This window comes from Monodelphis domestica, chromosome 7 (assembly GCF_027887165.1).
Source record: "Monodelphis domestica isolate mMonDom1 chromosome 7, mMonDom1.pri, whole genome shotgun sequence".
Taxonomy (NCBI): domain Eukaryota; kingdom Metazoa; phylum Chordata; class Mammalia; order Didelphimorphia; family Didelphidae; genus Monodelphis; species Monodelphis domestica.
Genome location: NC_077233.1, coordinates 212,515,989 through 212,543,733, shown reverse-complemented (window position 1 = coordinate 212,543,733; position 27,745 = coordinate 212,515,989). Strand labels below are relative to the sequence as shown.

Here is a 27,745-nt window from a genome sequence, read left to right as displayed (position 1 = left end):
TTAATTTGGCACCTGAGTGAAAGTCTGGGAAGAGATTTGAAGCAGGGAGACTGGCCAGCAGGCTACTGCAATAGTCCAGACGTGAGAAGATTGATTAGAACCTGCACCAGAGTATAGGCAGTCAGAGGAGAAAAGGGAGCATATGCAAGAGATAGTACTGAGGTAAAATCGATTGGATTTGGAAAGTGATAGGTTGAGGATGACACCAAAGTTGCAAGACTGAAGGTGATGCCCTAAACAGTAGGAATTTAGAATTTAGAATGTAGGGAAGGTTTGGGGAAACTGTGACAATGACAAGACCTCAGCTCGTCCTCTGAAAGGCTCTCTCATTTTCAGTCAATTAGGATGGAGACATAAAAGGCTCAAACTGCACAGGTTCAGCCCAGCTGGACTGGGGAAGGCCGACCCGAGGCGTGGTCTGGGAGGAGGGGCCAAGGCCAGGCCAGAGTATTCTCCGACGGAAACCCCTGCAAGTCGGAACGCATTTTTTTTCCTAAGGTTCTGTCCAGGTAACAACAACACCGGCGACGTGACGCAGAAAGACGAGCCACGGGCCAAGCTAATCTCCCGGAAGCAGCCTACGGCCTCTAGTACTTCATGGAAGTCAGTATTCGTCTCGGTTCAGGGTGCACATGCGCATTTGCGCTCCACGTGACAAGCAGGAGCCAGCTTCTTCCACGCCCCTAAAACTGAGGGGTCCCCGCCTTCATTCCCTCCGGCACGCGATTGGTTCTCACAAGATTTTTCCTCTTCCGGCAGAAACGATCCATGGGACTTAGAGTCTTCCGCTTGGTGTCTGGGCGGGGAGGTAGGGTCTTTAAACCGGCAACAGGATGTTCACCGCGGGAACGGAGAGCTTCCTCCGCCAAGCGAGGTGCGGGACTGGGGATCGCCCCTCGGTAGGAAGGAGTTTGGGGCCCCCGGGCTTTCTGCCTCGGGATCTCCCCTTGCGCTGGAGGCTTCGCGGGAAGCCCCGCCGGGGATAGGCACTCCTCGTCGACCCCGGGAGAGGGAAGTATGGTAGGGGTAGGGGAGGAGTCTCTAGTCCACTTCACGGAATGAAAGTGCTGTTGACTCCGCCCCTAATCCCTGTTGCTGTCATAGTGCTTTTAAATAAAAGAAACCCTGATCGCTGAAATCTTCAAGTATTTCCCCAGAAACACATTAAATCAATCTGGGGTCAGTCACAATCTAATTCTAGCATAGGACTAAGTGGATGAAAAGGTTACTGAGCATGTGAGGCAAAACTTAGCAAGTCTCCTGAGGTCAGAAAGTCGGTGTGTTGAAGTATTTGAACCCAGGTTTAGCCATTCTACTAGACTTTCTTTCTGCATCTACGAGTTTCCAGGCTATACTAGCTAGAAATCTTCGTAATCTTAAACTCGATTTACGTAAAACCAAACTCAATCATTTAATTTTTGGTGGTGTGAATTTTTAGTTCTGTTTTAATTTTTTCTGAACAGTGTAAAGGAGCCCTGAAGAAGTATTAGAGAATAGTTTGTTATAACAAGTTAAAGTGCTGTGGAAAAGCAACTTTTTTTTTTTTGGTTTGTTTTTTGTCCGCCTTTGATATCAGTGTAGGGAGCACATGACTTAGAAATATACTCTCCTTCAATGCAGATATGTAATTTATCAGTAACTTCTGGTCTTGGGACTCTACTTGAGACTCAGAGAAGATCAGTGATTTGTTCAAGTGACACACCTAGTATATGTTAAAGTTAGAACTTTTTACTTCAATTCTTTTGGATTTCAAGGGTATCCCTTCCTAGCATTTATATAGTCCTTTAAAGTTTGGAAAGTACAATATTATATTGTTTTGTTCTCACAACAGCCCTGAGAGGCAGATGTTATTATTAATCCCATTTTAGAAACGAGAAAACCGAGGAGAAAAGAGAAGTAACTTTTTTAGTATCATTTGGGGGTTGTTCAAGTTAAGACTTGAACTCTGTTCAACCATACCCCTGTTTGAACTGGTCCACCTAACCTCTATTCTTGGTCCACTACATCTCAGCTGCCTTGGAAAAAGTCATTAAGGAAACCAAAGTTAATATTCTTCTTTTTTTTTTTTTGTAAGAACAGATTTATTTAGCTTGTTACACTATTGAGGAGATAACTTTGCCTTGTGCCATGGAGTCACTTCAAAAAATTAAGCATCTGGATCCCAAATATCTTTAGTGTCCCTTAATTACTTATTATGATTCTTTTACTTATTCATTAATCTTCCAAAATTTCTTAATCTGAGGCTCTTTGAACTTTTTTTATTCAAAAATATTTTATTTTCCCAATTACACATAACAATTTTCAATATACTGTTTTATAGAATTATATCCAAATATATCCAAACTCCCTTCTACCCTCCCCTTCCCACTCTCAGGGAGATGATAAACATATTGCTTATTGTAAGAGAATACTTATTTAAAACCAAAACTACAGAATAAACCCTAAATAAACTAATGGGAAAAACAGTATGCTTTGATCTGCATTCAGACCCCAAAGGATAGCATTCTTTGTCAAATATGTAGCTGTGAACTTATTTTTTTAAAAAATATTTTGACAACTCTTTCAATATAATTGATTGGTTTCGTTTGCAGTCCTTTTAATTTTATACCATTTAAGATTATTATTCTGAAAAAGGGTCTGTGCACTTCACCAGACTGCCCAAGGGGGTCCAGGAGAAGAAAAAAGTTAACCACTACTGTAAATCATCCAATAAGAGTTTTAATTGAATGATAAATGTTTCCAGGCAGTATTTTGCTCTAGCCACTATGTAAAATGATACTTTCTTATAATTGTTTAAAAATACCCTCTAAAGCTCAGCTTTTAAGTTACAGTAGTATCCTCTCAGCCATCATCTTTTCTGATTGAAGATCCTTTTTCTTATCATAGCTTCTTCATTCCTTTGATTATTATGATCATTTGGAATCGATTCTCTTTTGTCATGCTTTTTGACCAGAATTGTAGTGTTACAGGTATAGTTACATGGGAATATGGGGGAAGCTGGACAAAGTGGAGGGGAATAAAATGATGATTTTTGACTTATATTCACTTTTGGCTTCTGTATGGTGGACCGTAGATAGCAGTCTAAATATCTTTTCTGGACAGTAACTGAGGCTTTGAATTATTTTTTATTAAATATACTATCCTACACTTAATATATAAGTGTAGGATAATATAAGGTGAATTTTTACTTGTTTATACTGTTTAACAATTTGTTTATTAGCCATTTCTCAGTTGATGAGCATTGGCTTTGTTTCCAGTTTTTTGCTATAATGAAAACTGACATAATTGCTATAAATATTTTGGTGTGTATATGGAACCTTTTTTCTTATCTGTGGTCTCCTTGGGATATTGTATACCTGGCATGGAATCTCTGGGTTGAAGGATATAGACATTTTAGTTCCTTTATATGCATAATTCTGAATTACTTTCTAAAATGGTTGTACTGATTCACAGAAAAAATATCTCACCTGGCTGCACCACTTGGGACTTGTCTTAATGTTCCTGCCATGTTCTCCATATCCATTTGCCTTCCCAGGCTGCCCTCAACTCCATCCCCTTTTCAGTTTTTTTCTTATGTGTTATCTTTTCTCCCATTAGATTATAAGCACCTTGAAGACAGGGACTCCTTTCATACTTATCTCCCCAGTGCTTAGAGTTAGCACAGTGCTTTGCACATAATAGGCATTTAGTAAAATATTTATTGCCATTCTCTATGGCAAATAAACTGACTCATTTTGCTGTTGTATGCCAAACACTGTACTAAGTGCTGAGGAGGCAAAAAAGAAACAGTTTTATCTCTTGAGTTTACCCTAATTTGAGGAAATGACATGTATAAAAAGAACTTCAAGGCTGAAATTGACCTAAGATAGTAAAGCTCAGGGATCTTTAGGGTATACTACTACATCATATGACAGTGCCTAAGGGCCTGGAGAGCACAGGAGTAGAACAGATAGATGTTAAGGCTTGGAGGACTTGGGTGCAGTGGCTGGGCAGAAATTAAGGCCTAGTGGAAGGCTTGTAATTGGTTGGTGACTCCAAAGTAATCCAGGAGGTTTGAAGAGCCATATTCTTCTACCATGGGTTCTAGGTAGCCTAGTTTTGAGGGGGGGTTGAAGATAAAACAAGGGGGAAGAGCCCCTGCTACTTGTTTTCCCATCCTATGGGGTTTGGGCAGCTTTTGGGAAAAACGTGACAAAACAATCACTGCTTAATATTTTTTGGTGCGATATCTTGTAAGAAAATTGGAAAATCGAGATACATTTCCTTCAGGGATTCCTCATAACCACAGCTTATTTCCTCTAAGAACTGTAATAAATAAATGAGATATTGGCATAGATGAGTTAGCGCTTGCCATTTGTAAGGTGTAAAAAAAAAAAAAAGAGTAGAAGACCTGGATCATTCCTGCCAATGATACACATTGCAACCAAATCATTCCTACTTGTCCTATGGAACTGTTGTCGCTATCCTCCCATAAATTCACCTTAAGAGGCCTGTTTTTAAGCTACTGTGAGGCATGTTTGCTCCCAAGCTTCATTTTCGATACTAGAAACAGCTCTGGATATAGAGAAAACTACCTGACCTATAACTGAGTGGCTTGTCAGATATCTGGTTAGAATGTGAAAACAGACCCCATTAAGAAATTCTTACAAATTCTCTTTACTGAATGTCTGGTAGTCTTTACCCATTATTTTTGATTCCACAAACTTCTATCACTAAACCTAATTTCTGCCAAACTGCTCTTCTTTTGTTTTTTTTTAAACCCTTTCCTTCTGTCTTAGAATCAATATTGTGTTCTGAGGCAGAAGAAAAATAAGGGCTAGGCAATGGAGATTAAGTGACTTGCCCAGAGTCACACAGCTAGGAAATTTTTGAGGTCAAATTTGAACCTAGAATCTCATGTCTAGGCCTGGCTTTCAATCCACTGAGCCACCTAGCTGCCCTTGCTTTTCTTTTCTTTTTCTTTCTTTCTTTTTTTTTTTGGCAGCAGTTTTTATCAAATAGGGAGTTTTTCCCTAGAAAAGTTATGTTTTCTGCTTTATCAAAACTGGATTACTTAGTTCTCTTGTTTCTGACTTTTCTCTAATCTGTTCTCTTGACCTATGTTTTTTAACCAATATTAGATAGTCTTGATGACTGCTACTTTTATAATTTATTTTGAGATGTAGGAGTGCAATTTCCTCTTAGTCTTTACTTTTTTTCATCATTTCACTTGACATTTTAGATCTTTTGTTTTTCCAAATGAATTTTATTATTTTATCAAGCTGTGTAAAGTGTCCTCTTGGTAATTTGGTTAGTGTATTAAAAGTACAAATTTCATTATATTGACATGCTCATGGCTACATGAGCACTGACTATCCCTCCAGCTATTTTGATTATTAAGGAGTACTTTGTAATTGAATCTATATGTCTTTTGCATGCTTTATTTAGGAGGTTGATCCTCAGATTTTATGAATTTTGTAATTATTTGGAATGGTAATTTCCTGTCTATTATTGCTTCTTGTACTTTGTTATATATTTTATATATGTATATGTGTGTGTTTATATATATGTATATATATATATATATATATATGTGTGTATGTTGATTTTTTGAGGATTTGTTTTGTAGCCTAAAACTTTGCTGAAGTTATTGTCTCTATTAGTATGTTTGCTGATTCCCAGGAGTTTTCCAAGTAAACCAAGATAGTTTTATCTGCTCTTTACTATCTTTTAATTCCTTTCTCTTGTCTTATTGCTAATATTGCTAATACCACATCAATTAGCGGTGGGGAAAGTGAGCATCCTTGCTTCCCTATTGTGTTTACTGGAAGGGGTTCTAGTGTATCCCTATTGAATATGTTTGCTTTTGGTTTTAGATATTGTTTTTTATGATATTTTTAAAAGGTCCCTCTATGCTTCAACTTCTAGAGTTTTTAACATTAAAAATGTGTTGAACTTTGTCATTGGCTTTTTTCTGCATCTCTCCAGATTTTCATTTGGTTTAGATTATGATTAATTATATTTTCCTAGTGTTGAGCCATCTTATATTCCTGCTATAAATCCTACTTGAACATAATGAATGATTTCCTGGATAAGTACTATAATCTGTTTAATAGGATTCTGTCCAAAATTTTTGAATCAGTATTCATTAGTGATACTGGTTTTCTTTCCGTATTTCATTTATTCCTGGTTTAGTTATTAAAACTATACTTGTTTCATAAAAGGATTCTAGTAGTTCTTTCATAATATTTGAGAATAATTTGTGCATTATGAGTACTAATTGCCCTTTAAAAGTTTGATACAATCCTGTGAATCTTGTTAGGTGCAGGAGGTTTGTTCTTTAGTAGGGCTTTTAAAAAATATATCTACTTGTAAATTTTATATATTTACATGCCTTTCTTTTTCCAAGATTAGACTATTTAAGATCTCTTTTTGTTTTTTTTATAGTTTGTGTATTTTATATTTCTGAAGAAATGTTTCTAATTATTTTGTGTTTTCAAATTTGTGCATAGGGAGTTCTGATTATTCTTTTTATTTCTAGTGGCTTTATTGTAATTTTACCTTGCTCATTTGTTTTACTTAACTAGTCGTGAAAATTTATTGTGCTTTCTTCAAAAAAAGTGCTTGGTCATTTTTTATTTATGGTACCTATACCTGGTTTTATGATATTGTATTGAGTTTATTCTTTTTTAAAATGCAAGCTTTATGTAAGAGATTTATGATTTCATGTACAATTTTTCAGTACTCCTGTATCTATGGAAATGCTTATATTTGATATTTGTCAAGTGTGAAATAACAAAAAAATTAAAATTAAAAGAAAATGTAAGGGTTTCTGTAGGTATTTACTGTTTTATGTGATATTCTCCCATTTTTTCTAATTAAAACCACCACTTAATTTTCCTTTTCTAAAACTGAACAATCAAGTGATGATTTTACTTTTTTGTTTTTCCTGCCCTATCAAAGGATTGAACTTAAGCTATTTTAATAATGGTTGTCTCATAAATATTTCCTTTACCAGTTCTTGTCTTCTACTCAACACTAAGTCTACTGTATTTCCTTTCCTTTTAGAATTCAAAACTACTTATGTGATCTAGAAACAAATTTCATATACCACCTCAAAAAAACTTTAAAAAAAATTACAGATTCAATACCTGTATTAACTTAGAAAAATCATTTTGTCCCACTGGACCTTAGATTTGTCACCTATAAAATGGGATGAGGGAAGGGGGAATACTCTTAAGGGAGTTGGCTGGGTAAGCCATTGCCAAATCCTGTACTATAAAATTAGGGCTAATTGAAAATTTTCTATTTTACTTTAAATAATGTTACAAAAAATATAATTCCCTAAAATAGTCCTATCTTAAATTTAAATGAATAAGTTCAGAAATTGATGGCAAACTTAAAGAAGCTTTGCATCCTTGAAAAGAATCTTCTACCCTTGAGAAAAAAGGCAACTGGTCTTAGAATTTGTTTTAGTTTTTTATAAATTAAATTATATTATATATTACATATATAATATATATTTATTATAAAAACAAAATATAAAAATTAGTTTAGTTAGAATTTGAGTGTCACCCTAAAAAATGTATGGAAGAAGACATTTTATTTTTTCAAATTCATTATCATAATGTAATCCTCTAAATCAGTGTGGTCTAAATTAATGAGGAATTAACTGTAAATAGCCCCTAATAAGTTAAATCGTGGTTTCCCAGCCAAAATACATATTGTGAAATTTGTTAAATGGGCCAGTTAGGAAAGACAGTTCAAGACAATCAGTCATCATGGAAACAATGGTTTCATTGTAGATGTATTTGACTTTGTGTTTTATTAGAGAGTTGATATATTATAGCTATTCAGGTCAACATTTTTGTATGATTTGATTGAATTCTTAACCTATTACCATCTTTTTTTCTTTCTAGGGAGATTCAGGATCAGGAACTGAAGAAATTCTGTTTGCGTATAACAGGATTACTTCAGAAGGAAGACTTAGGAAATGAGACCATTGATTGTTTGCAAAGACTTTTCCTCATTGTCTCAGCCACAAAATATTATAGGAAGTGAGTGAAAAAAGTTTATTCTTCCTACATCACCAGATAATGTATAGAGCATCGTTTGATCTCGCTGCTGTCAAGTTATACAACCCTTAAATAAATTATTTTTCTTTCCCTCTTAAGTCTGTTGGAGCAACACCACATAAGTCATTTCTTCTAGTATTTGAAGTTGGCTGTTATATTTCTCCATAGTCCTCTCTTTTCCATTCTAAATCCACTGTTATTTCAAATATCCTTTCATATGATGCTTTCTAGAAACTTTGTCATCATGCATGCCCTTAAGTGGCACCTAGGATTGAACATTATAACCTAGACAAGAATATGCTTACAACAGAAGTTATTTCCTCTGATGTGGACATATTTCTATCACTAAAGTACTATACTTTTAGTGATATAGTCTAAGATTGTATCAGCTTTTTTAGAAACCACACAGTTAGTTCATAGTAAACTTATGGTCAACTCAAATCCCTACAATATTTGTCAAGATTCCTTATAATGTGGTAGTTTCACACTAAATGGCTAGAGTCTTTTTGTAGTGGAGCAAAAATAAAAGTGACTAACTTTAAACGTTGAGGTCAAACTTTTTCTTGGTACAAGGGAAAAGAAAGGGAATATACATTTATATAGTACCTACCCTGTGCCAGGCTGTATGCTACGTCCTTTATACAGCCATCTCATTTAAGCTTCAGCTGCAAAGTAGGTGCTATTAAATCCCCATTTTACATTTGAGAGACATTTGAGTTTCCAGGCAGGCTTTTGTTTTTAGTGAATTACTTCTCTTAAAAGTGACCTATTTCTTCTCCTCAACTAATGTAGTATATTGAGTGATCAAGAATCTTTAGTCTGTGAAAGTCATATAAAATAATGATCCAAAGGATCATAACCAGGGGCTCAGTTTGTGATGTAGGCTAGTATTCAAGTTCTCTGAAATACAAAATACACTTTATTTAAGTTTCACTTTGACTGGTTATGTTTTTACAGACTTGAAAAGAAATTTGTGGAACTATTGTTATCAGCAATGTATTTCCCCAAGTCCCCTGAGCAGGTTCAGGTTCTCTGTGCTGCCATCCTAAGAGAAATATCACCTTCTGAAGACTTGACATTGTTTTATGACCACATCCAAAACACAAAGCTGTTAAGCCTGATGTCATCAGTCCTATTGGCTCAGGTAACTTGAACTTCTGTTGCTGCCTATCTTTCTGGGTCCAATCCCTTTTCCTTGATATATTTTGTTCCATTTTATTTTAGAGCACAGGATGGGAAGTTAGGTTTTCGTCTCTGCCTATGCCATTAGTTATGAAATCTCTTGCCCTTCCCACTGCTATGAAATCAGTATTTCTGTTTGCTGGAGAGTTGCTTGAGAATTAATGAGGTAATATTGTCTGTGTAGCTTTTGGAGGATCCCTGAAGGAAGGTATGAAGCACCTATAAATTGGTGGTGTACTGCCTATGACAACACTGAATCTTAGAACTAGAAAACTCCCATAAATTAGCAAGGCTAGTTCTGTAGATTTTTCCAAACCAGAAATTGCTTAATGTTAGCAGTAATCCCCATAATAGTGGGACATTTTTTATTTCAAAGGTGTTCATAATGTTATGAATCATATAAGAAGGGCTATAACTTAAGTTTTTGGTGGGGCCATTTAAAAACCCTAATTTTCGTGTGTAATGAGTATATATCAAAATTTCAATATTAAAATAAACTATTAGCATGACTTAAAGTGAATTCATCAGCGATTCCCTTGCATAACATCTAAGTTATTTAATTTACTTATGATAATATTCTTTCTTAATACTTCTTTTTTTTAAACCCTTGCCTTCCGCCTTAGAACCAATACTACATACATGGCAGAAGAGTGGTAAAGGCTGGGCTATGGGGGTTAAGTGACTTGTCCAGGATCATATAGCTAGGAAGTGTCTGAGACCAGATTTGAACCTGGAACCCCTGAGCTACCCAACTGCCCCCACTTTCTTAATACTTATAAGAAAATGTTTAAACTTTCATTTTATGGAGTCATTTAAAGTACTTTAAAAGTGGTCTCTTAATCTTTTCCTCTGGCACCTTTCCCCTAAAAGATCAACTCTTAGATTCAGTGAGCCATACAGATAGATGACTGCTTCCAGGAATAGTGCACTGCTACTTGCACTGCACAGAAAAGGCTAGAAATAGATAGGATTTTAGAAGGGGTTTTGGAAAAGGGCCCTTATTAAGGGACTTTGGGATGTGATTCAAATACCTACTTAGGAGAAAAACTATTGTTACAGCAGGTGGCGCCAGAGGTTAACACTTGCCAAGAAAGACCAAAATGAATTTTACTTGGGAAAACAGGAGGTATAATCGCTCCCTAATGTGAAAGTGATTTCAGATCCATTTGGGACTCAGTACTACTAAATTCTTTTTTGAGCCACGTGCACTGTGCTTCTTCTTAAGCGTGTCTAAATCACTTGGCAAACTGGCCCTGAAGAAGGCAGGGGGAGATCATACAGTTAGAATGATACTCTAGACTTGTTTCTAGGTTTGAATTGTGATTATCTACAACTGTGTGTGTAAATAGAGTACTTCATTGATTGTTTTGTTATTTCCTTTTCCAGGTTTTAAAGCCATTTTGTTTTTTAAAATAGTGCATTTCTGTAATTAAAACAAAAAGCCCTCAAAGCTATGACACTCTGATTAACTTTGTTTTTTAACCCCAGGACCTTAGTATAACTTTGCATTTAGTCTCTGTTAATTTAGATTTATTATGCTTTCATCCAGGTTCCTCTTTTATGACTCAACAAGCTCTTTTCATGTTACCAAGGCTAAAACTAGCCAGGCAGAAAGGCAGGCAGTTTATCTTCCTTCAGGATTAGCAGTTCTTTTTAAAAAACTTTATCCAGCCTACTTAGAATTTCTTAAAGTTTGATAGCTAAAGGAATAAATAAGAAGGTGGTATGTGTGGAATATATTATATATGCTGGGAGGGAAGATAGATTTCATTACTCTTCACCAATTTTTTCCTTCTTTTCAGTTTCTCTTGATGAAAGCAGTGGGCTTTTATATTTCTATGTTCTTTAATGTAGCCTCATTAAATCTTTGCATTTAAGGCATTTTCGAAAATTAAAAGCATTGATGGGCAGGACATAGATAATGACATAGGTCTCTAAAGTGGCTTCTCTGAAATGTCACTTCACTGATTTTTGTTGTCATAGTTTGGGCTTTGGTGCAAGAAGACTGCAGCCTTCTGGTGTTAACTTTTGAAGCATTTGACATCTATCTTTTTATGGAGCTAAAAGTCACACTTGATCTAAATTCAGTATGATTCCAACTTTGGCTTTCATTTCCAACAGCATCTAAAATGGATAGCATCTCAAATCCTATCTTAGACTTATTTGGCCCCAGGTATAGCCTTTACAATACCTTATCCTCAGGCTATTCTTTGGAATTACTCCATGAAATCATTAAATTTGTTCTGCTAACTGTGCTCTTAGTGCCTAACAAAGATAGAATCCTATTTCTTGCCATCGAGACACCAGAGCTACCACTGGTGACTACTTTCCACCGAGAATTACAATTGCCTTCAAATGCAAAATAGCACCAAATTGCTATTGTATATCTTTTCCAACAGCTATCTTTTCTTTGGGGTAGCTTTCTTAACAAACAGTGAGATGACTCCATTGATAGAGCTGGGACAGTGAGATGTGTGACCTTCCTGCTTACCCTTTGCAGCCTGGATTATTATTCAGTGAGAAGTGATCCCTTTTGGACTTCTGTTTTTCATGAGTGTTAATTGCTGGTCCTTTTCTCCCTGTGGCCTGTTGTTTTATGATGCTGTAGTTATCTTGCAGAGAAGGTCTTGAGGGACATATATGTTTACCATAATGATATAGGCAGTTTCCTTAAAGGATAGGAAGATAGGAAGATATGTGAAGCCATGGAGACTGGGAAGTACATCTTCTTTTAATTTGTGTTTGATTTAAAGGGCAATAAAAGGGATGAGGTCAGAGATGTGGGGCTGCGTGTTACAAAAATCCTTGAAAGTCGACAGCCTGAGGGACAGAGTTTAAGATATCTTCTGCCTGTCTTGTCAAAGGTCATTACCCTCTCACCAAAAGTCCTCAAGGAAGGTAAAAATGGATGCTTTCTGTGCTGACACTTTTCCTTTAATGATTTTTTGTTGCTGGTTTTCATAGAGTACTAGAGGAAAGCTGCTGTTGATCTGAACCCTTTTAGAAAAAACTTCTAGGTTATCAAATAAGTCATATAGAGCACCAAAGAATATAAATTAGTTGATGTTTTAAAAGACACTCTTTAATAGTCTTTTGACTTGTGCCATTTTAAGGGAAGGATGTGAAAACTCAGAAAAGGTTGATTGTCATTTGATCGCCAGTTTGAAATAGTTGTTTTCCTTTTTTTTTTCTTAAACCCTTACCTTCTTGTCTTGGAATCAATACTGTGTATTGGTTCCAAGGCAGAAGAGTGGAAAGGGCTAGGCAATGGGGGTGAAGTGACTTGCCCAGGGTCACACAGCTGGGAAGTGTCTGAGGTCACATCTGAACCCAGGACCTCCCATCTCTAAGCCTGGCTCTCAATCCATTGAGCTACCCAGCTGCCCCCAGTTGTTTTCCTTTTGAGAATAGTTTTTAACATTCTGGTTTATCTCAGAAATCCCTTTTAAATATAAAATTATTATATAACTGATAGATTTCCTCTGCTTTTCCTCCCTCTGCCCCAACCCTGGTAGACCAGATAAATCTCCTTAACAAAAGGCTTATTGACTGGCTTCGTTATGCAAGTATCCAACAAGGAGTTGCACAGATATCTGGGGGCTTCTTCTCCAATCCCAGGGCAAGACAGGTAGGTAATTGTGCTTTCAGAGTCTAGATGTCTGATCATTTAATAACCATGGGAACATCTCTTATTTCTTCCCTTTATGAGTCCCTGAGCCCAGGCTGCTTAGGATAGCCTTGTTTTATTAAGTTCAAATTTTTAGCTTTTTAAACTGATAGAGATTATATTTGTCTATCATTTTATCTTGCCAGTGTTCTAGAGATGATGTATTGTCACTGAGCCTTAGTAACCTAGACATATAAATACCAGTTATAACTCTAGATTGTATTTTAAATCCCCACCAACAACATGCTTTCTTTTTGGCTCTGGACCCTATGGGCCAGTGACAATTGTTATCACTATTGTATTTGGAAGGCAGTTTGTAAATATCATCTTTCTTATCCATGCCTAGAAGATGAATGACAAAAAGATAGGGATTTAATAATGAGAATAAGGGCACAGAATTTTTTCCTTGCACAACTGAAGATTCTGTTACTTCCATTCTTGCTTTCATGCTGCTCTAGGACTATGCCTTTTTAGATATTTTTATGTCTATTAGCATATAATCTGTCAGATGCTGCTTTTTCTTATCTTGAACTCTTCTTTTTCTCTCATTGACCAGTTGACCATCCTTTGATGCCACTTGGGAGATTTTGCAACTTCCTTTCTCTTTTCCTTGTATCCTACAGCCTGGCCCCATCACTGAGGTGGATGGTGCAGTTGCCACAGACTTCTTCACTGTACTTTCAGTGGGCCAACACTACACTGAAGATCAGTGGTTAAACATGCAAGCCTTCTCTATGCTGCGTAAATGGTTGCTATATAGCGGGAATGATGGAACAGAGACTCCAGATTCAGGTACTGGCTTTGGGCATCCTTGAGGATAAGGATGATATCCTAATCAGAGGCCCAGCATTGATATCAAACTCTAAAGGAAATAAAATTTGCCTTATTGATGACCCTAGTGTATGGTTGGGCCAAGGTTTTATCAAAAATGTCAGAAGCATTTCTGACAAGAAGTTCAAGGAAGAGACACACAAAGGTGGCTTCTTTTTGTATTTAGTGATTGTTGGTCACTGAATTTTCTTGGAAACATTAGATCTTTGACATTTTTCTTTTTGCCTCATTAGTTTCAGTGTGTTGTCTCTTTAAATTGGTAGATTATGTATTTCCTTAACTGAGGATGTGAGTGGAGTTGATTACTAGTACTGTGAAATCTATGTTCTTTTTTCCCCAGCAGATGATAAATCAGAGCTGGAGGGTTCTATTATGTCTATGGTCTCTGCTACTTCCACCTCCAGTCGTTTGCTTCCCCCAAAGGAACGCCTGCGAGAGAATGCCTTTGAGTACTGCCAAAGACTCATTGAGCAGAGTAATCGGAGTGAGTTGTGTTTTCTCTGGTTTTCATATTTTCAGACAGGCCTTCGCTAATGAAAGATAAAAGTTTATGATCTCTTTGGAACCTATAGTTTTGACCAAGGGGAGCATTCTAGGGCTCATACCCTTGGATTGGCCTGTAAATCTGATAATGCGGTATTAGGGGAGACAAATTATTTTAGTTGTGCATATGTCATTAAAGCTGGTCAGAGGACATCTTGAATCACCTTGTGTAGCTCTAGAGATATGTTATCCTTGGGATCCATAAAGAACACTGTACTGAAAATCAACATAACCAATGTTCTTAAGATGCTTAACATTTCAGAAGCTTGCAAAGCATGGATATACACACATCTCCAAAGAGATATTCATTACATTCAGAAATGAGTAGACAGGGATAGGGGAAGACCTCTACTTGACTTACTGATGACTATGTACTTGCATGAATTTCGTTTTCTTTTTGTTTTTAAAGAAAGTAAACTAAAAATTCCTAGGAGTAAAGAGAGTTTTCTTAATTGTTGGTTAATGAGTTTTGTTTCCTATCTTTCCTTGGGGCTTACTCCCTCTTCTTTCTAGGAAACCACCTATGTGAAATATGATGCAAGAATTGTCATTGTTCTCAGACTCCATAATGTTCCATCTTTACCATGTGCCTTTCAACTTTTAGCTTCTATCAGAGACTGTGTATTTAGAAGGTTTAAAAAACATGGGATGAATTCTTATATTTTAATCATTTAGTAATACTGAGAACTGAGATCCTCCTTTCATTGAACAATTAATGCTTGCTTATTCTCCGTGAGTGATTTAGAGGAAGTAAATGAGCTTAATTTGTTTGTTTTTCGATCAGGAGCCCTGAAGAAACCAGACTGTGAATTGCAGAAGGCTGTAAGTACCCTTAAATGTGGGCAGGATTGGTGAGGGGATACTAAAGTCACATTCATCCTGCTCTGATGAGGGTATTCTGTTTTTTATGCAGTGTCTGGTTGAAGCTGTGATTATATTGGATCTACTCTGTAGGCAGGATTCCTCCTTCATGTACCGGACTCTGTCTTGCCTAAAGACTTTACATGGCCGGCTTTGTGGAGACCTGGCTTATGTTCAAGCCCTGTTGCCAGTTGCTCAGTTCTTCTTGAATCACAGTGAGGAGATGTTTTGCTTTTGACCTTATTTTATATAATCTTTGCTCAGGATGGCTAACCCATAGCTTTTCTGAGCTTCATTTATATTCCTTAAAGTAAGCAGGAAGAAAAATTGCCATTATGAATTACATTGGTGCTATAATAAAAATAGGTCCTTTGAACAACCTAAAAATAAAAGGTGAGACAAGAATCAACCAGCAATAAAGAAAATGCTTTTTTAAAAAATTTCAGTGACATTTAAAATATATTTATATATGAATATATAACACATACAGATAGAATGGATAGACAGGTAGGTACATAGATAAATGGATGGATGGATGGATGGATGGATAGATAATAGATACGTAAATGATAGATAGATGGATAGATAGACAGGCAGACAGACTTCATAATGGTGTATTCTGAACCTTTCCTTGATCAGATTGGTCAGTCTTAGTGTAGCTTAGGTGTTGACACTATCTCATCTGCCTTGACCACATCTCTCTAAATAGTTGTAGTCTTTATCTACTAGATTACTTTACTTCATTTATATCGAGTAACTGAACAGACAAGGCTTACTTAGGTCACTGAAATGACTCATAGAGGCCTTAATTTCTTAGACTGTTGTGGGAACAGCCCTTGGTTGTGCCTGATCCTACTCAAGAGACTGACTCTATTCTTTGGCATTAGTCAGGCATTTACTGTGTGTCAGGTGATGGGGATATAAAGAAAAACTCGAAACAATCTTTGCACCGAAGAGTTTATATTCTATTTGGGGAGAGAATAAATAACCACATAAGCAGATACAAAATAGGTAGAGGGTAATTCTGAGAAAAGAGAATACTAGTAGTAAGTAGTTGGTGAAGTGGGTGGAGGGGGGGGCAAGCCAGGAAAAGCCTTGTATAGGAGGGGGATCATGTGTAAGATGAATTTTGAAAGGCAGATTTCAAGAGGTACAAGTGAAGACACAGTTAGTCCACTGCATTTCAGTCATGGGAAATGACCTCTTTGAAGGCGTGGAAACAGTATTTCGAATAGTAAGAAGGCCAGATTGCCTGGACTAGGCCGTCTTTGGGTCTCTGAGGCTGCCTTCAATCTGAGGCATGTTCTATCTATACAATTGTGGAGTTAGAGCTAGAAGGGACAATCGTCCAGTCTAATTTCTTCATTTAACAGATGAGGAAGCTGAGGCCTAGAGAATAAACAAAAATGAATATCCTACTGACTGCCATGTCAGAAGCCCCTTTACTAGGATAGGGAACATGTAACACACTCGGTTCTCACCTACTGTATGTAACATATATCTATATGTATATAGTTATAGTAACATCTCCTTTTGAAGCACAATTGGATTTGAAAATGCCTGTTGCCAGAGTGAAGAATGATTTCCAGAATTTTCAGATACTTCAGTTCCCTTTTAAAAAGAAAAAGACCCTACCTATTAAGTTTTAAGTTTTTAAAGAAAATGTATCTTTGCATGAAATATTGACCATATAAATTTCAGAAATATTAGAGTAGCATTGCTTTTGCTTTTTTTTTAAAACTAGACTTTCTTAGTAACAGTTCTTAAGACAGAAAGGAAAGGACAAGGCAAAAAAGGGTTGAATGACTTGCCTAGGGTCACCCAGCTAGAAAGTATCTGAGACTAGATTAGAACCTTGGGTCCTCCTGACTCCAAGCCTAGTGCTCTAGTTTCTCCTAGCTGCCCCAAGCACTGCTTTTTCTATGACCCTTTCATGTATATACACCTCTTCTACCATTTGAAACTGGCCAAACTTCTAAATGTTCTTTAACTTTAACTCATAATCATCCCTACTGAGTCCACATAGAACTATAAATAAAATGTTAGAACTGGAAGGAATCTTAGAACACTACCCAAGTCCAACCACTCCACCTTAATACAGAGGTATGAACTGAGCACCAGAAAAGTAAAATAATTTGTAAAAGAGTAACAGCTAATAAGCAGCTCTGAGAGGGTGCCTTGCCCAAAGTCACCGGCTTCCAATTCACCATTTTGCCTGATACATTCTCTAGGTGAAGCAGCAGCAGTTGATTCAGAAGCAGTTTATCAGCATTTGTTTACCAACATCCCTTCAGAGTTATTCTACAACTCAATGCTGGCCTTTGAGTTCATCCAGTTCTGCAGGGACAACATTCACTTTTTTAATGGAAACCTCAGCATCTTCAAATCAAGCTTCCCAAACCTCTTCAAGGTATGCTGACGTGTACTAGTCCCCCCTTTGTTGAACCAGGACCTCAAAGAACAGGAACCTTTTGGGCTAAAACCAAGTTTTATAGGTGACATGTATGATGGGTATGTTTTTGAACTTGTCAAGAATTCTGAATGTATATCTATAAACCTGTGGGACCAGGACCCTACTTTAAATAATTCTTACCATTTGGGTAAATCTAGATTCCATATGTAAATTAAGAGATGACTCATTTTAGAGAATGATTCATAACAATTTGGATAGAAAACCTCTAGTATATTTTAAATATGACTCATTAGTGTTTATTGTATTTTCATCCAAGCATCTTATATGTATTTTTGCTGAAAATTTTTTACCTTAGTGTGTCAGTTTTATTGAGGATAGAGGTTCATTATGTAGATGTTGTTGGAGTAGTTGTGACTTACCTAGTCATGTCAATCAGTGGTATGCCAAGCTACTACCATATGTGTAAATCCTAATGATTTTGTTTTCAGTTTTTGGCTCCCAACTGGGAATGTCCATTACATGCTTAGACACCCAATCAGTTTTGTTCTTTTCCCACTAGTTCTTGGCATGGAATAGTGCATCCTTGATCTCAGAATTTGTGGATATCCTTCCTGTTTTTATTGATGCCAGCACAGCCATTGAGATGCTCCATGTCCTTCTTGACTTGCCATGCTTGACTGCTGCTCTAGACCTATATCTTAGGTGAGTCCAGATACCTACCCCCATGTTTCTGGAAACATCCTGTCAGGTGAGATTTCCCTGTTTTTAGCCACATAATAATGCCTAAGAAAAATGACCTTTTGGGCAAACAGAAGGTTTTTAGGTTAACTTACTCTCTCTTACTAATGCTGCCCCATTGAAGCATGCCTTATAAAACTTGGGCTTTGGGTTGCTTCCAATGAAATTGGCCCTTTTCTGCTAGGTTTTCATGGATTATCTTACTGAAACAAGTGAAATTCTTGCTCCCTCAGGGAGTAGCATGCTGGCCACTTAAGCGAAATAGAGGATTAGAAGTATCTCTGGAGAAGGCAGCACATATGGAGTAAAGGAAATGTTACAGTTTGGCTGGAATTAAATTCTTATTAAATTGATGGTGTTGTATCTCCTCTTAATTCAACAAACCGCAGTATTTATTAAGCATATACAATGTTAGGCATTATGCTAAGGATACAGATAAAAACACAACAATTTCTGCTCTCAAGGAGCTATTCTGCTGGGGAGGAAATGATGAGCCCAGACAGGCAAATACAAAACATAGGGCAATTAATTGCAAAGTAATTTGTGAGGCAGGGAGGTCAGAGAACACTATCAATTTCTGGGGTTCAGGAAAGGCCCCGAGTGGTGCTGGGGCCAGAGTAGGTAATAAGCAGGGAGTTGTAGTGAGAATGAATATGAGCCTCTAGCCTTAGAGCAGTCTCCACAGGAGATTCTATTAGGATGGTTCGAGTAATGACTTCCCAGAATCCCGACATGTGAAGAAGAGTTCATAACCTCAGACTTTCTCATTTTCTCTGGGATTTGGGTATTTTGGTGATTAGGTCATCATTTCCTACAGCTGAGAAGCCTCTCTGGGATCCCAGCCTAAAGCCCACCAGCTGCTTGGATGGTTTCCGAGATCCTTATCACCAGGCTCTCTTTCAGTATCTGCTGCGCCCAAAAGCCAAGGGCTTCATAAAGGGGTAAGGCTGGCTCCTTGGTTCATTTGCAGTGGTAAGAAAGTTTTTAAGGATGGCAGTGGTGGTAGGGCTTTCTCAATTGCTGTCTCAGAGATGCTGGGATACATGAGCTTTAGGAAAACATGTGCAGAAGAAAATCTTAATCAGGGCTGCAGGACCAAAAGTTAAGGAGAGAGGTATTTGTGGGGCCTCAGAGGGGGAGGTATCTCTAGTGAATATTGACTGAAATGTCTGGGTCTGTATTTCCTCTTTTGCCTTTATTAGCCAGACTATTTTCTATGCTAATGAGAAAAAAAACTTCAATCAAGATAGTCAAAAAATATTCTAAACCATTAATCTAAGTTTTCTCTACTGACCCCTAAACCTATAGACACAGCAGAGTTAACTTGTTCGATTTCTTTCTTCTTTGCCTTGAGATTACCTAGATAATCCATAAGTGATACCATTAGCACCTTTAGAATTCTTGTAAGTATACATTTTTTAAAAGCTGTGTACGTGCAAGTCTGTGGGATGCACTGGCTTAGAATGTGACTAAACTTAATTATGACTCACCGATTATTGCAGGTCTGATAGTGATTATTGTTCATAGGCTGGCTCCACTCCATGAACTGCTGAAGCCCATGGCTGGTTGTGCCCGAGTCATACAGTGTGCAGAGACTGTCCCCATTTTAATACAGCTTTTCTTTACTGTGGTGACCGAGGTAAGCCTCTTCTCCCAGATATTGTTTTTCTCTTCTATTCTTTGGCAGTTACAGAATTCCCCTTCTTAAAAACTTTTAATGGTTTCTCACCTACCTAGAGTTCTCATCCTGGCATTCATGGCTCTCTTCCTGTTATAATTTCAGGCTACCTGCTCACATATGTTAGTGTCCTAACATGAAATCTCTTTGTGAGCCAAATAGATCAGTTACCATTTTTAAGGTTTTATTTGAAATGTCATTTCATTCAGGGAATTCCCCATTTACCCCTGGATCCATTTACTGGAATGGATCTCTTTTCTCCTTATCCATAGCACTTTGGGCTGCTCTTGAGCATTTATGTTCTGGTATATCTTACAGTTACCTGTATACTTGTTTTATTCTCTTTTGGGGCCAGGAACTGCCTTTCTTTGCACTTAGCATCCGTTTCCCCCCAATACTGTCAAGCAAACATTCCTTTAACCATGTTACTAAAGGACAAGGACTCTATCACATATACATTTTGTCTCATGTTCAGTAGTTGATTGCAGGTGTTCATTGTGGCAATATTGCACTTCAGTTTGCAGATGGGACATTGATAAACCAGCTGGCAGTGCTACTATTGGGAAGAAGTGGTTTGCTCTTCGATGTTCCACAGTTTAAAGCTGCTGTGCATAGGTAGGTCTCTTCTGCTGTTCCTTTTGTCTCCTTACCTAACTTTCCAGATTCCCAATGACCTTTTCCAGGATTCTGTCCCTGACCAAGTCTTCACAGCTGAGTGCTTCCAAAGAGTTCATCTATACCTCTTTATAATAATTCCCTGTTTCCTTGTAGGGATACATATCATTTTAACTTATTGGGTCCCTTAAAAAAAGGTTTTTTGTTTTTGTTTTTTCCCCCCTTTCTTAATTACCTTTTGATGATTCTCTTGAGTTTTGTGTTTGGGCATCAAATTTTCTGTTCAGGTATGGTCTTTTCTTTACAAATACTTTGGAATTCTTCTATTTTATTAAAACTTTCCCCTGTAAGAATATAGTCAGTTTTGCTAGGTAGTTGATTCTTGGTTGTAGACCTAGTTTCCTTGCTTTCTGGAATATCATATTCCATGCCTTTCGGTCCTTCAGTGTAGATGCAGCCAGATCCTGTGTTATCCTCACTGTAGTTCCATGGTATCTGAATAACTTCTTCTTAGCAGCTTGTAATATTTTTTCCTTGGTCTGGTAGTTCTTGAATTTGGCTATAACATTCCTGGGTGTTGTCATTTGGGGATTAAGCACAGGAGGTGATCTGTGGATTCTTTCAATCTCCACTTTTCCCTCTTGTTTTAGAATGTCGGGGCAGTTTTCTTGGATAATTTCCTGTAGGATGATGTCCAGGCTTTTTCTTTTGTCTTGGTTTTCTGGTAGACCAATGATTCTTAAGTTGTCTCTCCTGGACCAATTTTCTAAATCTTTTATTTTGTTTATGAGGTGTTTCATATTTTCCTCAATTTTTTCATTTTTTGATTTTGTTTTATAGTTTCCTGCAGCCTTGTGAAGTTGCTTGCTTCTAATTGTTGTATTCTGGTTTTTAAAGACTGAATTTCATTCAGCCCTGGATTTTTGGTCATCTTTCTCCTTCTGGTCTGGTTTTCTTTGGAGGTCATCTTTCATCTCCTTTGCCTCATTTTCAAGCTGATTAATTTTGGCTTTCAAGATACTCTTTTCTTGTTTTAGTTCCAAGTGCCTCTGTTTCCAGATGATTTACCTTGCTTTTTAAGTTCTTTTCCCAGTTGTCTTCAGCCTCTCTTAATTGTGTTTTGAATTGTATTTTGAGTTCTTCCAAAGCCTGTGTCCAATTCACTGGAGTTTCTGTGTTTTTGCTTGGTGTTCCTCGATTGTCCTCTGTTCCATTTGCTCTTTGTTCGTTGCCTGGATAGAAGCTGTCAACTGTTGTTTGCTCATATTTGCCCCTTATTTTCCCCCTGTAGTTGCCTGCACTCTTGCTCCTCTCAGTATGTGTTGGATCTGTGGGTTTGGGCTTTTCTGTCAACCTTCACCTGCGGGGGAGGGGTGTTGGAGCTTGAGCTTCCCTGCCCTCTGAAGGCTTGATAAGATTAAGCCCAGCAGAGTTGAACTTGCAGAGCTGGATGTGCCCTGAGGCCAAAACCTCCGGTAGGGAAGGGGGGGGGGTGCAATATGGACTATTGTGATTGGGCTGCCTTTTCTGAGGTTCTCCTCCACCTGCCTCCCTGGCGCCTGTGTTCAAAGCCCTGAGCCTGGCACAGCTTTGCCCACAAGGTACTCCCTCTAGAATAGCACTCTTGCCCTCCCAGAGATTCCAGCCATTGTTGGAGGCTCTGAACTGTAGGTGGGGGAGGGGTCCTGGGACCCTTCCTTCTTCCTTCCCCTTAAACCCAACTGTTCTCAAATTCAGGCTTTTGGGGGGCATATCTTTTAAGTTGTCCAGCTGGAGGGTTCTTTAGCTCTGTCCTGTTGTTAGGTTTGGTTTTCAGTCCCCTAGGAGCATTTTGTTTTTAGTTGGTGAGGAAGGGTTTTCAGAGGTCTGAACTTCCACTGCCTCTATGCCACCATCTTGACTCCGCCTCTCTGTTTCCTTGTAGCTGATTCCAAACCACTTCTTATTCCACTTGCATTATCATCTCAAATTCCTCAGATAGCCATTACCAACTTCCCCATTCCTATTTCCAATTTCCTAGGCAAATAAACTTCCAAGTATCAGACCTCCAATTCCTTCAGTGACATCTTCGTAGCCTGTTTTTTATTCCTGAATAAGTGTTTCTTGAGTTTGCCCTTCCTTCAGTTTTCATTCCAGCAACCAACAACTAGAAGATTTTTTCCCTTCAGGCCTCTCCAATTTCTCTTTCTAAATTTAATACCCATTCTGGATTAAACCCTAATGAAGAATATTTTCATTATTTCTCCTTTGCAAGAAACCACAAAAGCTTCTTGTTGCCTTAAAGATAAAATATTTATATTGGCATTTAGTTGTTTTCTGCAGGAGTCTCCTCATTCTGTCTTGTTGTTGGTTCTGTGATGTCAGCCATTTTGAGGCATTATTTTAAGGTTGATTTGGGAGGATTCTCCAAGTGGCTCCAGCTTTTGTTGCTACTAAGCTGCCATCTTGGCTCCCTTCCTGATATTGACAAGTTAGGACCTTATCTAATTTTAGATCTTATTACTCTCTAGCAAAATCCAGTTTCTCTTAGCTGGTCTTAGTGTCCTTTTCATATACACCATACTCATTCTTATCTCCTTACCTTTTTCTTCATATTGAATCTGTTATCAGGACATTATAGTAGAAAGGCAAATCTGTTAATTTTTCATAAACTGCAGTTCATGTCCTTAATGGTTTGATTTATAAAGCCAAGATGGATGCCATCTCATATTACCATTACTGGATAAGTAAATAGTATTCTCTTGTTACTATTTCAGCTAGATTGGTGTCCAGGAGAAAGGGTTGTCTCAGTTCTTTGTGTTAATATGCAACTGGGATGACTACAGTGGAGATTTAAAAACTTTCTAAAACAGACTGAGCCAGTTAACAGGCTGTTGGAGAATAAATGTGCAAAATACCCCAGAGGTCTTTTTTTTTTTTTAAACCATACCTTCTATGAATAAGCAGCTAGAAAAGCAGCATGGTGTGAGGAAATTGGGGTTAAGTGAACTTGCCTAAGGTTACACAGCCAGGAAGTGTCTGGGGCCAGATTTGAACCTGGGTTGTCCCAACTCAAAGCCTGGCTCTCTACCATTATGCCACCTAAGGCCTTAAATATCTAGTTTAGTTCTAGAGGCTCTGGATTTTGAATCACAGTCTTCCCAGAATTTTGAGTAGTCTCCCTCATTCCCATCTTGCCCTTCCCAAAGCTACAAATCTGGACAGTTCCATTGTTAATCCTATCTTCGCTTCTTCACATATTCAGAGATTAAACTCTGTGTGTGTGTGTGGGGGGAATCCACAACCATAGAACTTGCCTTGACATTGAGTATTGCCTTCTCTACTTTGGTTTTTTAAAACTTCATTATGTGAAACTAGGCATATTTGCTTTAGTCTTAGAGTGAGGCACTACAGAAGATAGAAGGAAAAAATCACAGGTGGTTATATTACATTATATGAAATTACATATTGCTCCATGGCAAATGGTCCTTGCCTCGAGCCTATTTTACGGAGCATAATGTTAAATCACAATAAATATCTGTTGATTGTTTGACCACCTCTTTCTTGGCAGAGAAATGAGTTCCCAGCTTCTGGTCCTATGTAAGCTACACCCTTCTCTTGTGGTTGAACTGTCTAAGGAACTACTGGAGTTCACAGGAACCATCCGCAATATCCACAGCAAAGAGAACATATTCACCCATGTGGTAAGGAACATGCTTAGCTGCAGCCTACCCATCAGCTCTGTCACTTATTTGCCAGACAGCAACGGGTTGCGTTTTGTTTTGAGAAATTACATCCAGATGGATGAATCAAGGTTCCTCCTAATGGCTTTCTGCATTTGTTTAAAGGTCTGGGCAATTGGAGAATACCTGTCTGTGCTCTATGACAGGCGGTGCACCGTAGAACTGATCAACAAATTCTTTGAAACCCTGGAAGCCTTGCTGTTTGAAATTACCCAGTTTCGTCCCTCTGCCACGCTCCCCAAATGCTGCCCACGAGTAATCACAGTCCTTATGACCACTCTGACCAAACTAGCCTCTCGGAGTCAAGATCTCATTCCTAGGTATATTATTAGGAAGTGGGAAAAAGAAAAGGTTTTGTGGGAAATGATTTGTAGTTATTTTGCTGCAAGTTAACTGTTCCCTTACTAAAATTGTTTTTGATCTGTGTCCTCTGTCTCGATGACCTCTAGAGTGCCATAAATAACTTAGTTTGGTCTCTGTTCCTCAAAGTAAAATCTATGCTTTTGTAAGTTGATGTTGCCATAGGTGTTTGTCCTCCTGATTGGACACCAGAACACAGGAGAGCAGGGGTCCAACCCCGACTCCCCCACTAATTCACTGTGTGATGTCAGGCAGTCTTTCTTGGCCTAAATTTTCCCCTGTGAAATGAGAAGGTACTTGAACTTTGTTGACTTCTGAAGCCCTTTTCAGTTCTAATACTATGTAATTTCTATGTATTTTTCTTAGGGTTTCCTTATTCCTGTCCAAGATGAGATCTTTTGCTCAGAGTCCTGCCATGACCTCTGTATATAGTGAGGAGGACACAGAGACTATCCTGACCAGGGCCACCGAGTTGATGAACTTATTGAAAATGCCGAGTGTGGCTCAGTTTGTCCTGACGCCATCTGTAGAAGTGTCTAACCCACGATACCATCTTGACACAAATACATCCTTGCCTCTGGCCCTGCAGATGGCCAGCCGGCTAGTTGAGAAAGAGGCCAGCCTTCTGTCATGGTGAGGTGCTGACATGATCTAGCACACACTGGGGGACTCATAGAGCACTAGGGTGGGTTAGGCTTGTATTTAAGTTAAGCTCCTGAGCATTAACAATGAGATAAATGCAACTGGAAGATATAAGACAGAAATGTGATTGTGAGGAGGTACATATTATGGCTCTTCCCTCTTGAGCCATTCCAATTCATCTGGCTTTATTTTACTTTTGAAATCCTTTTAAGTATTTTATTTATATGCCTTATCCTATGGTGACTATATTCGGGAGTTGTGCTATTATAAAAGACTCCAGTTTTGTGGTCTCAATCCTAGGCCTGGTGATCAGAATGGTGCCAGAACTCACACTGGGGTTGGAGATGGGTTTTCCTAGAATCAAGGACTGGGGATCTGCTTACTCAGGGTTGTGTGTGGTAAGTGAATTCCAGCTGGTGTGAGCATAGAGAAGTCTTGTTGTTGTGTCTCTTGGTTCTGGCACAAGTTTACTTTTTTGTTCCCCGAGTAAAAATCTGGTTTCTTCTTACTTTCTAAGCATATTGAAGTCGGTATTTTATTATATCCATTTTTTTCCTCACTTAAATCTTTGAACATTAAATTCCTAAACAAATTTGCACCATTTAGTATTGTTACTTATCAGATAAATACAGAGAGATATACAGTATTAACAAGAATGAAGAAATAAGTTTCTTGCTGGTGGTGACATCTAAGAACGGAATGTCTCATATCCACACACACACTCCATACCGCCGTCATCCTATTTACATTACTGGAACATATGATTTCAATAAACAAAAAGATAATCCCTTTTGGAGGGCTTAGTGTGGAGCATCTCTGAATAAAGGAAAAGAGGTAATAGAGGTTTCTGCATTTGCTGTAATTATAGGTTGGTCTGCCTGTCAAGCTAAAAGCCTCTTTGTTAGCCTGCAGTAGAATAACAATCCTCAGGGTGCAGCCTAGCCCATTACTAGGCTCGGCACTGAGCTTTCTGAAACCCTGGATTAGTTTCTCTCTCTTGCCCAAAGAACCATTCTCCATAGTTCTCCTTTACATCAGTTTTATTCACAAGCCAAATTGGGTCACTTGGTCACGTTGATCCTCTTAAGCCCTCTGAAGAGGCCGAGGCCACTTGACCTTTGGCTAAAAAGTTCTGGAGAAGCAGAACGCTGGCCTCTCAGCCCTCAAAAAAGTATGAATGGATTTCTAAAAGGGAAATGTTTGGGTTTGGGGTCAGGCTGAATTTGGCACTACCCACTGTCTCAAGAAGGCACTTAGGGTAACACCTAAAGGGCAGTCTAATAAGAAAAATGCACAGGGAGGGTTTCTGATACCAAATCCAACATGTTCAAGGGCTCATCTGGCTTGGGGAGAAGCAGCTTAAGCATCCAGCTTGTTACCAGAGATGTAGGAAGAAATCTGTTGGGAACCTTATCATAAATTGGCCAAGTTAATCTTTCCTGGCACACTTTTTTTTCCTTTAGAGAAAATGAGTGGCGTGAGATGTGGCTTGTCCTTTGTATATGACTGTCACTGTCCAGGAGGCTAGTACTTTTCTATTTCTTCCTTTAGTAGGTAGGACATTTACTATTGCCTAAATCTTTGGCTGGCAGTCAAAAATGCCAGGATGAAAAAAAAAAACAAGTGTGTATATGCCACTCTGGCCAAGTCTTTTCTTCCTTTTCTTAGGCTGTAAGCTCTCAGGGACCGGCTGTACAATAACACAGTCCTTAAGTTTAGGGACATGGAAGATCTATCCAGTTTAGTATTTTTACATGTATGTACTATATACAGAAGAGGAACAAAAAGCTGATCTCAGGGGCTTTGTTGCCTATACAAAGTTCACATACAATGGTAAGTGACTGACTTCGGGAAGGGACACCTAAAAATGCCTCTAGTCCCACAGTTTGCCCTTGACCAGGCGTGTTGGAGGGGAGGCAGGAAAGGTAATAGTTGATCATGCCCCAATTCTAAGAGACGAGTCACATCTGATGTCTCCATTGTTTAGTTTTAGGCTGAACACTTGAGAAACCAGACTCCCCCTCCCCCCCATCTCTACTGTTCTTTTTTATACTCTTAACTTTTGCATGAAACACAGAATGTAACAAACAAAGAGCAAACACTATAGCAGGAAAAGCAGACAGAAAATGCCAGAAGTGTCATGACCTGCTGAATTTCCACCTTCTAGGAAGGCTGTTAGCCAGCACAGCCTGACAAAGCCTTGAATACGGTCTGAAATGTAGAGCGGTTCTTGCAACAAAACCCTAGGAAGGAGAGGTGCTTGAGATGATTTTCTTAGTTATTTCTATGTCTGATTTGGCAACCAGAAACTGTAGCTTCTTTCCCGCATATCGGATCAAGTCCACAGCACTGAAAGAGAACAGCAGAGTATCTATTAGGCTATAAATGAGATGATGGGTAAAATGAAGGATATGCAGAGCTGCCTGGAAAATCAGTGAA

General features: G+C 38.2%; 2 protein-coding genes across 8 annotated transcripts in view; one reads left to right on the top strand and one right to left on the bottom strand.

The window, feature by feature from the left end:
• The first annotated feature begins 275 nt into the window (after positions 1-275).
• AP5Z1 (adaptor related protein complex 5 subunit zeta 1) lies at positions 276-26,097 on the top strand. Of its 4 annotated transcripts, none has more exons than XM_007498432.3 (17): positions 276-899; positions 7,899-8,036; positions 9,012-9,198; positions 11,990-12,134; positions 12,752-12,864; positions 13,527-13,695; positions 14,075-14,218; positions 15,062-15,099; positions 15,191-15,353; positions 17,370-17,548; positions 18,111-18,253; positions 19,090-19,230; positions 19,817-19,928; positions 20,485-20,582; positions 24,133-24,265; positions 24,410-24,624; positions 25,031-25,898. In XM_007498432.3, exons 1-17 carry the CDS (start codon positions 769-771, stop codon positions 25,299-25,301), a joined length of 2,520 nt encoding a protein of 839 aa, XP_007498494.2. In that variant the 5' UTR covers positions 276-768; the 3' UTR covers positions 25,302-25,898. The 4 variants fall into 4 exon arrangements, with proteins under 4 accessions (XP_007498494.2, XP_007498495.2, XP_007498496.2 ...); XM_007498433.3 differs by having other exon boundaries at positions 277-899; positions 14,078-14,218; XM_007498434.3 differs by having other exon boundaries at positions 279-874; positions 25,031-26,097.
• The window catches only part of RADIL (Rap associating with DIL domain), a 117,937-nt gene continuing 116,007 nt past the window's right edge, over positions 25,816-27,745 (bottom strand). For all 4 annotated transcript variants that reach the window (XM_056806460.1, XM_007498431.3, XM_056806461.1 and 1 more), the window contains one exon: positions 25,816-27,655. In XM_056806460.1, the coding sequence (XP_056662438.1) occupies positions 27,550-27,655 (106 nt within the window). In that variant the 3' untranslated portion in view covers positions 25,816-27,549. The remainder of the gene's footprint in view (positions 27,656-27,745) is intronic.

What these genes read in the sequence shown, in the direction of transcription:
- AP5Z1 (XM_007498432.3), top strand. Translation starts at nt 769, where the DNA reads ATGGGACTTAGAGTCTTCCGCTTGGTGTCTGGGCGGGGAGGTAGGGTC. An exon ending in GGACTGGGGATCGCCCCTCG is followed by an intron (nt 900 to 7,898) that starts GTAGGAAGGAGT and finishes TTTTCTTTCTAG; the next exon opens with GGAGATTCAGGATCAGGAAC. An exon ending in AGAACATATTCACCCATGTG is followed by an intron (nt 24,266 to 24,409) that starts GTAAGGAACATG and finishes ATTTGTTTAAAG; the next exon opens with GTCTGGGCAATTGGAGAATA.